The 12,029-nt window shown below is 36.6% G+C and overlaps 1 protein-coding gene across 4 annotated transcripts in view; it reads right to left on the bottom strand.

The window, feature by feature from the left end:
- HACE1 (HECT domain and ankyrin repeat containing E3 ubiquitin protein ligase 1) overlaps positions 1-12,029 on the bottom strand; it is a 92,950-nt gene that overhangs the window by 42,998 nt on the left and 37,923 nt on the right. For 3 of the 4 annotated variants that reach the window (XM_036767917.1, XM_036767918.1, XM_036767919.1), the window contains 4 exons: positions 8,331-8,427; positions 8,057-8,158; positions 7,261-7,367; positions 946-1,096 (listed from right to left, as the gene is read on the bottom strand). In XM_036767917.1, coding sequence (XP_036623812.1) covers positions 946-1,096; positions 7,261-7,367; positions 8,057-8,158; positions 8,331-8,427 — 457 coding nt within the window. Of the gene's footprint in view, positions 1-849; positions 1,097-7,260; positions 7,368-8,056; positions 8,159-8,330; positions 8,428-12,029 lie in introns of all 4 variants that reach the window. The other variant, XM_036767916.1, reaches the window with a different exon arrangement.

The following is a 12,029-nucleotide window of genomic DNA, read 5'->3' as shown; positions in this document are numbered from 1 at the left end:
AGCATTCATTAAGCTAAAATATTTATGCTCCTAAAATATCTTTAAAGAAATTATCTTTAAAATATATATATGTGTGTGTATGTATATATGTGGACATATATATTTTATAGGTAATTTGTAGATAGACAGATAGAAAGATGAACTACCTCTTACTAGATCATTTGAAACAAATTTTTTCCTTCAAACTCTTGCGGGCAAACAGAAAAAGCCACAACAAAGGCATTAACAACGTCACTTCAAGGCCATCATTTATTCTGTTACCTCTTAAGTTACAGTTTAAGTTGAGCACTGAAGGGATAACACTACATTGGATTTTTATATAGAACCTTTCTGCCAAGGAAAATGCAAGTGCCAGTATATGAGGAGAAGCTGAAATAATATAAAATGTTTTAGGAAAATAACTCAACAATTTTTCACTGAAGTTATTCTAGCAGGTAATATTAAGTCAAAACTGAATTGGAGAGTTACATCTTGCTGTTTTTTTTAATGCATAAAATGTGTACTGAATAATTGACTGGGACAAATTATAGGAAATACATTTTAGTATAGAAATAGTAAATTGAAGAGAACATATTTTCTTTCCCTACTAATAAGAAAAGTAAAACATAAAAGTGGACAAAGAAAACATCCTTCATTTTCTTTTTAGTAATCTCAATTTCAGTAAAAACATATAGTAAAACATAACTGAAATAAGCAATACTATATACATTAAAAGATATTAAAAGATTTCATTCTTAAGAAAGAAGAAAAAGAAAGCTCACCAATTAAGTCTGAGCGATGAATAGTTAAAGGTGAAAGGGAAAAGGCATACCTAACTTAAAAACAGATATGGGTATGAACCAAACTTACGTCCTGTTCATGAGGGTTCTGATTAAAGAATGCATGCTTTGTGAAATTCATCTCTTTAACGTCTATCTTCCTAACAACGTCATATACTTTTCTGACCTTGAACACCTGACTTCTTGGAGTTTTATTCCCATTGTAGCCCATATCAATTCCATTATTGGGAGAGGATGGGCCAATTCGAAAGACATGACAAAACATCCTCACAATCCTTAAGAGACTCTTCATTTGTGCTTCATAATTGCTAGACAGGCTGAAAGGAAAATATGGAACACATTAGATGCCTTAAAATAAATCTGTAGCTCCAGATTTATTTTTAAAGATTTTCATTTATCTTATGACCTGACTACCCATTTCATCTAATCTAAATGCAGCAAAATCTTCCTTACCTCTCAACATAATGAAGAAATTGAGTGTTCTAGTTGACACAATTATTCAATATACTACACACACAAATTACCAATGTTCAAAAAAGCTTTTGAAAATGAATAAAGAATGAAATATATAAACATTTGCTCCTATGGAGTGATTTATTTACATGCCTGGGTATATTTTTGTGATCTAAAAAGTTTGCTTTTCTGTGAGTTGTTTACAAACATTTATGGAAATTGGGTTCTTAGGTCAACCCACAAGATCCTAGTAATCTGCAACATACTTTTGACAATTCAGATGGCACTGCAGGATTTTCAGTGCCCTCATAACGATCACTGTGTATATCAATTATAATTGTAGTAATCGTTATAAGGTCCTTCTCCAACACTACCTTGTCATAAGGAGAGAAACCTCAATTCTTAAAACTATACCAGAGATAAAGAACCTCTGAGAGGTCCTCCCAAAACACAGAAAGGCTGCAAGTAAGGTCCCAGTCACAGAATTCATAACTCTTTTCTAAGGATCAGCCTAGCTAAGTTTGAAAAGGTTCATGACTAGAAGGTTGGTCAAAAAGGGATTCATCTTCGAGGGCCAAGAAATTCATGAATACTATCTGCTAAGCAGTGAAAGATATGATCTGCATAAATGAAGGGAACAATTCAAGGGATCACTAGAGTACTATATATAGCTGTAAAACGTACAGGAAATGGACCCAATCTGAATTATTCCTGATGACACACCCTAAAAGCAGTGTCACTGACATATAAATGACTAATAGCAACTATCTTATCTTGGCTCTTTGCCTAAAGGCAGAATGCAAAATTGTGCCATCTCCTAGGAAGCATAAGTACTTTTCTCAAAATGTAATTATATCAGAAGCTGAATCAGCCTATTCCCAAGTTACTTTAGCCTCTGCAAGAAAATCTTTTTTGCTGTATTTCAATGTCTTCTGACACTTTAGTATAAGATTCCCACTGAGTTGCTGTCTTCTGGGTTTGCTGGGTGCCAGACAATAAAACATTTGCTTTCCTAGTGACACACCAATATTTCTTCAAAACACACTTCAATACATCAAGGATCTGATTTCAATGGTATGCTTAATTCTTTCACCAACAGAGAATCCCTCTAAATTTTGAATAGATGGACTTAATAACTTGCCCTTAAAGAGCTTTCAATTTAGAGAGACAAAAACATAAGCATACAGAAAGTTAAATAAAACATCTTAAATATGCTAAAGCAACAGAAAAAATATTAAAATGAGTGCATGATTAATTATCAATGAATCATAAAGACAATAATATAGGCATTCAGAGGAGGCAAGAACATTTCAGGGAAGGAGCCATTCCTATCTAATTCAATTTCTTTAAGGCTTCTCTCATCTCCCTAAAGAAATTTACAAGCAAAAATGGACAAAAATAAAAAGGAAAAAAGGACAAAGAGAAAAGAAAAATAAAAAGCACAGATGTTTTATTATGTACAAGAAGGTTATTTATTGTGGAGAATCAGACACAGACAAGTTAAAAACTTAAAGTGGAAGCAAGGAAAACAGAATGCTTATCTAATTATCGATAGGCACCTGCACAGGTAAGGGATTTTGGGAGCTGTCTGAAAAGAGCATAGGCAAACTAGGATTCAAAGGGTCTTCCAGGTAAAGCATACAGTCTAAAAGGAAGGAAATTATTTGGTAAACAGTGAACCAAGTATCTCACACCACTCAAAATGCCTTCTGCCACTATCTGCACCTTCACCCCTATTTCACAGTGAGAAGTGGCCTTTCCTTTTTTTTGCCAAGCACAAGTGATCCCATTTCATCCTACTGACTCCAAAAGATTGACTCCTTTATCATTCTCAGTTCTCTCACTTATCTCCACTCTTTCCCAGTCTACCTCCATCCTCTAAAAATCGTCCCCAGATCTAGCCATCCCCACTAGGTATTGTCCCACCTCTCTCCTTTTTGCAGTTAAAATCTTTCATGAGGTCATCTACAGTATGTGCCTCCATTCCCTTTCTTCATACTTTCTTGACTATATACAATCTGGCTTCTCATTTTATCATTCAACTAAAACTGCTCTTTCCGAAATTACTAATAACCTACTAACTGCCAAATCTAATGGCCCTTTATCAATCCTCATCCTTCTTGACCCCTGTAGCTACTGACGCTATCAATCACCCTTCTCCTCGATTCTCTTCTCACTAATCTAGGTTTCTATGACACTGTTCTCTCCTGGTTCTATATACTCCAACATACCTGACCACTCTCTCAGTCTGCTTTGTTACAACTTCATCCAGGTCATACTTACCATTTGTGTCCTCCAGGACTCTGTCCTGGGCCCTCTTTCCATCTCCTTCTATACTACTGCACTTCATAATCTTACCAGTTCCAATGAACTTAATTATCATCTCTGTGCTAATGTTTCTCAAATATACTTACCCTGCCCTAACCTCTCTAACCTGCAGCCTGGAGTTTCCTGCTGCCAAACGGATATGTACAACTCAATGTGCCATAGACAGTTTAAACTAAACATGTCAAAACTGAACTCATTTCCCCTCCAACCCAAACCCTCATCTTTTCAAAATGTCTCTCTTACTTTCAAGGGTACAACTAAACTTCTTGGGGCGCAATGAATAGAGCACTGGGACCTGGAGTCAGGAAGATCTGAGTTCTGTGTAATGCTGGGCTAGTCATTTAACCTCTGTATGCCTCAGTTTCTTCCAACTGTAAACAGAGATAAAAACAACAACTACCTCATAGTGCTGTTCTGAGAATTAGATGAGATCATATTTGTCAAAGGGGCTCAGCACAGTGCTTTTCATCCTACCAGTCACCCAGGCTCACAACCTAGGTGTCACCCTCAACTCCTCACACCCAATCAAATGACAAGTCCTGTCACTTCTACCATCTTACAATCTTTTTTGTATGTCCCCTTGTCTGCTCTTACCTTATAATTACCTTGGATGTTGGTCCTTATCACCTCACAGCTAGACTGAAATAGCCTTTTAGTGGTATCCTTACCTCAAGTCTCTACCCACTCCAATCCATCCTCTACTCAGCTATCAAAATGATCTTCCCAAAGCCCAGGTTTGATTATGTCAGCCCCAACCCCCAACTCCTCCACTGAGTAACTCCAGTGGCTCCCTATCACATCCAACATCAAATATAAAATCTTATATGACTTTTAAAGCCCTTCATAACCTGGACCATCCTACCTTTCAGGACCCTCCTACCTTTCAGGCTTCTTTTACCTTACTTACCCTACATACTCTGCAATTTAGTGATCCTGGCCTCCTTGCTGGTCCTTACAGACACTCCACACCTGAATCCAGGCATTTTCAGTGGCTGTCCCCCATGCTAGGAATTCTCTCCCTCCTTCTTTCCATGTCTTCCTTCAAGTCCAAGCTAAAATCCTATCTTCTACAAGAAGGCTTTCCCAATCCCCCTTAATGCTAGCTCTCTCCTTGATTATATCCAATTTATCCTAAATATATCCTCTTTATACATAGTTGTTTGCATGTTGTCTCCCCATTAAATTGTGATCTCCTTCAGGGCAAAACTATCTTTTGCCTTTCTTTGTATCCCCAGAGTTTAGCACAGTGCCTACTACATAGTAGGTACCTGAGAAATGCTTGCTGATCATTGACAAAGAAGAGGAAATATGAAGAAATTCAGAAAAGAACAAAGTGATCTAGGATGGTCCAATAAAAGCACTGAAGCAAATGAAGACTGTAGTACTAGTCTAAAAGTGTACATTAAAAGTCCTGGGAACAGGGTTCTAATTTCAATAAAAGAAAAAGGTGAGAGTTGACAATAAAGGTGGAAGGGGGAAAAAAACTGAAAGGCAGAGAATTCAATAAGATAGTCATAAAAATATAGGTAAATACTGACCAGGAACTTATTCAAGGCTGGAGCTACAGGAAGAAAAGAGATGCTACGTTTAAGGAACACCTTCAGGCCTTCATGTCTTCTCATCTGGACTATAATGACCTCCTAGGTGGTCTTTCTGCTGCCAGTCCTACCCCTCTTCAAATTCGTTCTCCATATGGCTCCTAAGATAATCTAAGTTCTGATTCCTCTACTCAAAAATCTTAAGTGGTTGCTAATGGTCTACAAAATAAAAATACCTATCTTGGCCATGTTAGAGCTGACACAATCTGGTGTCCACCTACCTTTCTAGGCTTATTTTACAGTGTTCTATTCACTATGGGGGTTGGGGGGACAGGAAATCTCACCAGAATGACAGAAGAACTCAAAATCATACCAAATAAGAATTACATAACTGGGAACATTTAGCCTGAAGAAATTTCAGAAAAGGTATCTGATGGGCTATCTTGCAAACTTTTTTCATTTGAGTCTACCGGGCAAAACTAGAAATAATTGGTCAAAGTGACAGAAGGGCAGATTTCAGGTTAATATAAGTCAAAGTTTACTAATAATTAAAGCTCTCCAAAAGTAACATGGATTGTCTCATGAGGTACTGAATTACCTATAACTGGAAGTATTCAAGCAGAAAGTAGATAACCATTTGCCAAAGATGTTGCAGGGCAGAGGTGTCAAATACGCAGCCCGTAATATTCCCAAGTGCTACCCAAACCAGATTAAAAATGTAATATTTTTATTACAGGGAAATATTTAAGAAAATAAATAAAAATACAATAAAACGTAGATAATATTACATTTTAAAACTGAGTCAGTATGCAAACCACAGGTATTCTTATGTACAGTTTATTGGCCCCCTGGTTTGTATTTGACTTTGACAACACTGTTGGATTATGTGAATACTTCAGTCCCTTTTAATTCCAAGATCCCATGATTCTCTATTACTCCTAGATATTGCCTGCCAAATAATCACCTGCTCCTGGAATTCAAGGCATTCTACAATCTGGCTCCAACCCACCCTGAAAATTCTATTTTTCATACTGTTCTTCATCACAGACTTTTATGTTTTAGTCAAAACCTGGACTATTCTGTGCCCCATTTTCATCCCTCCCCTCTCCTATCTCTGTGTCTTTGCTCCTATTGTCCATTATGTCTGAAATGAACACTCTCCCATATCCATCAACTAAAAAGCTCTTCCTTCCTTCAAGGTTCACTTCAAGTGCCACTTCCACCATGAAGCCTACCTTGACCTTGTAGGTGAAAAACATCTCACCACCTTCAAGATTCTCACAGCAATTTATTCTGAACCCCTCCCCCATTCTGCTTTTATCTCACTCCTCCATGTAGCATAGTTATGTGGGTAAATTCGGGTCTTTTCACCCAATGTATTCTAAGAATTTTGAAAGCAGTATCTGTGATGTATTTATATCTCCAGTTCCCAACACAGCTTCTTTTAGATGTCATGCACTTAACTAATGTTTATTGTTGATGAAATGAACAAAGCTGGAACTAACATTGGACAAAAAAAGAATGACACCTTAGAAACAACTCTTTTTCAGTTTTCTTATTCCAAACATGACAATGTAGTAATAGCATCCATTGATTGAAAAAAAAAACTTTTCCTATAGGTCCATATGGTGCAAGAAAGAGAATTAACTCTGTCTCCAGGTTTAATTTGAGCTGATGATGGGTCACTGAGCTCATGAAGTCTTGTAAACAGTACTCTCAAAGAATGGACAGAAGGGTATACGGTTAGGGGTAAAAAGTTCACACAGAACCAGGAGTTACACCAAAAATTCTCACAGCTATAATTTTTGTTCATATTAGTAGGAAACATTTCTGTATTATTTCTCATGTTTTCTTGGTATGAATCACCATTTCATTAGCAATTCTAGTTAAATGTTTTATGAAATGTCATGAATATACGCTCAATTCTACTCACTTAAGAAATCTAAAACTACCCTTTTAAACAAAATGAGATTAGTTTCAGTATTTGACTGTCCTCTAACACTTCTGACTTTACTAAACATTAATATTTGGTCAGTATAATATCTTATTGTTAACAAGCGGTATCAAAAAAGGTTAAATATTTCTTAGAGAAAAGGCCTTAAAAAAGATTAATCCAAGAGGTACAGTTTCCTGTTGACTTGTTTGCATTTTCAAATTCTTACCTAAGCAGTTTATGACCATTTGTTGTAGCAACTTCAGCAAGACTTGTCAGAATCTTTAGGTACTGGCTTTCACTCTGCTGAGATAAATGCTCCAAAACTTGTCGCAACTGAATGTTTTAGAAATTTCAGAAATGTAAATTAACATTATAACAATACAAATTCTCTGAAAATCAGTCAGCTACTCTTTTAAAAGCTAAGCTAGAAGACAGTTTTCTGAAATGAAATTTTCCACAGATAATTTCTCTTTCCTAGTTTCAGAAGCTCAAAAAATAAGTTATTTACCCTTTGATAATTCCTCTGCCCAGAGTCACACAGTAATGTTAATGGTAATCTCTCTGCCTACTGCCCTCACCTTTCAGAACAGGAAGAAGGCAGCACCATAGTCTCTGAGTATATCATGGAAAAATGCAGCAACTTTATGAAATTAGCTGAATATTAAGTTTTGCAGTTTACCAAAGCATACAGTTACAACAGAGGCAAAAATTAAAAAGCCAGTGCACATCAAGCCTGACAGCAGAAACAACCTGAATAGAGAACTTGTAACTCACAGTTGTTTTGTATAACTTATGAGTTATCTTATAGAAAGGCCAAAGACACAGAGGGCACAGACCTAAAACACTATGAAATCATTGGCTGAAACCTAATTCATACTTGTCTAAAACTGGCAGAACAGCACAAGTTATTGGATACTTGAACTTCACAGAAGTTATGCCATGAAATATATCTATAAAATCTTACATGTAAATTTAACGAAATATATGCATACACACATAATTTTTACAAAATTTATTGTTACCATATTTTCTCGAAGGTCTTCATTCTGGGTCATTTGAATAATTGTCTGGAAAAGCCTAGGGTGATACTGAATTAATACTTCACAAGTCTCTCCATAGCCACCCTACAAAACAGTATTTAAAAGTAAACTTTAAAAGTGAAATTCTTTTAAAATCTATATAATTCACACAATAAAAATGTTTAGACCTGGCCTCCCATGTAAAGGAAAAAAGTGAAAAGTATTTATCTCACATTTTATTATGAAGTATGTAAGGATAACAAAGAAAATCCCATACCTGTACACACAAATCCAGAGGGGTTACTCCATTTTTATCTGGCAGATATTTTGCTCCGCGTAAAAGAAGAATCTGTGCTGTGTCTCTCTGGCCATGACTGCATAAAACATAGAGTCAATACTAAAATTTATTCTTTTGTACTTGAAGTCTTTATTTATTATGAATTATTAATGTCTGATAGTCCAAAAACGTCCAGTTCTATCTTCATTTCTTGCTCCTTAGAAAAAGCTAACCAGACTCTCCCAACCCTAGGCCACAGCATCACTAAGACATGGAAACAATCAATTAACACGGAAAATTTAATTTATAGTCAGCTGACACTGTAGATCACTCTCTTATCCTTTCTTTATATTCTTTTCTCTCTAGGTTTTCGGAGCACCATTTTCTCCTTATTTTCATTCTACCTATTTGACTTCTCATTCTCTTTTGCTGAACCTTCATCCAGGTCATGCGCTCTAATGCTGCACATCCCAAAGGATTATGTCCTGGGCCCTCTTCTCTTGTCTCCTCCCTCTTCCTTCTCCCCACAAATAAGTGACACTTGTCTCCTTGCTGTTCCATAAACAAGACACTTCATTTCTCAGCTCTGGTCATTTTCTGGGTGTCCCTCACGCCTGGAATGTTCTCCCTTATCTCTACCTCCTGACTTCCTTCAATCCCAAATAGAACCCCGCCTCCTTTTTTTTTGGTTACAAGAAGCCTATCCTAATCCCTCTTAATTCTAGTGCCTTCCTTTGTCAATTTATTTAACCTGGAGATAGCTTGTTGTTTGTACATATTCGTGTGCTTGTTGTCTCTCCTGTTAAGATTGGGAGCTCTTTGAGGGCAGGGACTATCTTTTGCCTTTCTTTGGATCTTCACAACTCAGCACAGTATCTGGCACATAGTAGACAATTAATACAATGCTTACTGAATTGCCCTGGGCAACTAAGGATGTCTCTTGACTATGGGTTTGAAGACTTTCCTCTATTCCTTTGGCAGCCTCCTCCTTTTTCCCCAGCCTCATTTTGATCCTCTTTCCCAAACCAATGGTCTTCAAATAAAGGCTATACAATCATTTCTTGGATCTGATGTGGAAGGGATTATTGTTCAGGTATAAGCTGGCCTCAGGTATAAATGGCCTCTGAGGTCCCTTTCAACTCTGAGAGTCTATGCTTTGCCCTTCCCATTTCCCACTTTTTCTTTCTCAGGTGCCACATACTGCTTTTACTGTTCCCCCCTCAGGCCTCATAAAGTACTTTGTTTTGTACCTAATGTACTTAACTTGCATTATTAATTATTTATGTATGTGCCATGTCCCTGTTATACTCTACAAAGGAGACTGGTTCCCAGTTCCATTAGAAGAAAAATGGACTGGAACTTCTAATGGAACTGGGAACCAGATGATCTCTGCTGTGCCATCTGCTGATACAATGCTAGCTTGGGAATGGCTACAACCACATTCCAGAGATCTCGATAAGCATTTATTCCTTTATGCAGACTATAAAAATCTAAAAGTGACATTAAAAACTACTGATTTTAAGAAAAAGTCAATCTCTGGGCCAGGGTTTTTGTATCATGGAAAATTCTGGCAGCCTGGTAAAGCCTACGGACCCCTTCTGAGAATAATGTTTTCAAATGTCTAAAATAAAATACATCAGATAACAAAGGAAACCAATTATATTCTTCTGTTACTTGAAATAAAAAAGAGAAGGTAGGTGACAACGCTGCTAAATTTCAAAGAATGAAGAAAAGTGCTGAGTAGCACCTATCAGATGGCCTCGATCTTCTCAATAATTAGGCTATCATAGATGCTTTGGGAAATGAGAGAGGGAAACAATAAGGAAGAAAGAGAAATGTTTTCTAGCAGCAGGAAAGCCAGTTATGGTTATATAACAAATTTGTTGTAGGTGAAGTTAGTTCAATTTAATGGTTTTTCTCCAGGAATGCTCAACAACCTTAGGGCAGGAACAGAGAAAACAGATGGTATAAATTTCCCAAAGATGATGAATTATAGGGTAGAAACAATGCAAGGTCAAAGAAGCAAGGCATTTGAAGATGTAAGCTAGTGTAATAGTCAAGTGGTTAACCATGGAGACAAGGCTAGCATGGAAATGAGTGAAGCAAGAGTGCAGAAGATAAACTGGCAGAATGCATTAAGAGACCAAAAGTCACAATAAAAGCAAAGGGTATGTTTAAGATAAAAGAGGTAAAATTTCAAAGTTCCAGATATTAGATAGAATACAATTTTGAGAAATAGTTAAATTCTAACATGTCATCACTGCTGAAGTAAGACGGAAAATGAGGGTATTTTAGTTGAGAAACCTGAAAAAAAAATCAAAACCATATGTTTTGGGGTTTTTGTTTCCTTTTGTTTTGTTGGGGGAAAGGGTGGGTCATCAACGTAAGTACTAAAGTCACAAGATGATGATCACAAGATTTGGGAGTGGAGAAAATAAACGTAAGCCAAATATGAATTTGGGGTCGAATATGGCTTGTAGGTGAGCAGGTAACAGCAACAAAGATGGTAATTAGGGTTAGAACAGTTTGGAAGCAGTAGTAGAAAGCAAGGACTGCATAAAAAAGAGTAATAGCTTTCTAATTCTGAGCATCAGAATGCATGCTAAAGGTTTTTTGGAATAAAATGATTCTAACATTCATTCTATGTGTAGATTATCCTTTCCAAGTGAAAGTAATTTAATCTGTCCATTGAGTCACAGCACATATAAATGCTGCTTTTTTTAAGATACCTTAGAGTTATCCAGTAATTTTTAAAGCTAACCTTTGTCCAATTAGTAGAACAAGAAACAAGGAAAAGCTTCTAACACTTCCTGGTTGGTCTTTTGGACCCTTCAGTCTTGCAAGGACTGCTTGGCTTACTAAGTTACTTCTCTGTCTCAGAGGAGTTGCTTTGCACTAAGTAGATGTCTGTTGGGACAGTTATAGCTAGTGTCTGCTTATCAATGGAATGGCTCCAACTTCAGAGGACAGAATCTAAGAGTCAGTTAATCAATGAATATAATGTCAGAATAGAAAGCATGCTGAGTTCATAAAGGATACAAAGTGTTATGAGATGAAAGGTCACTGGGAAACAAATTGAAGTAGAAATAAAATATAACTTCTGCCACTCCACTTAATAGTGGCTCTGATTACAGAACTCAGCATTAAGCAAGCAGTATGATGGAAAAGGAAATGACAAATCTCTCCAGTATCCTGGTCCACAAAGTCATGAAGAGTAGGACATGACTGAATGATTGAACAACAGGAGAAAAGTCAAAGTCTACAGGATAGAAATCAATTCCGTAAAGAACAATTTTAATAGGATGACTCCAGAAAGGGTCTAGGATTCTGAGAATGAAGACAACAGAACAAGCATGACAAAGCAGCCTAGTGTAATGGAAAGAGTACTAGACTTAGAATCATAGGCCTAGGTGGGAACCTTAGCTCTGCTACTCTACCTGGAGGACTCAACCAAGTAAGTTCACCTTTCTGGGCCTCAAGTATCCTCAACTCACAAATGAAAAAATGATGATTCCTAAATCCCCTAGAAACATTATGCTTGTGGATAGATATAAGTACATATTAATTTTCAAGGTTATTATGCAAGCATTCCATATTATAGAAAATAAGCAGTAATCTGAAGATTAAAAAGAATTTAAAAAGATGAGAGTTTGGACAGTCAAGAAAAATATACAAAGTATCATACACTTCAAGAAACTT

Source organism: Trichosurus vulpecula, chromosome 7, assembly GCF_011100635.1.
Source record: "Trichosurus vulpecula isolate mTriVul1 chromosome 7, mTriVul1.pri, whole genome shotgun sequence".
In the NCBI taxonomy this organism is placed as follows: Eukaryota; Metazoa; Chordata; class Mammalia; order Diprotodontia; family Phalangeridae; genus Trichosurus; species Trichosurus vulpecula.
Note: the sequence above shows the minus strand (reverse complement) of the source record. Positions and strands in the feature narration are given on the sequence as shown.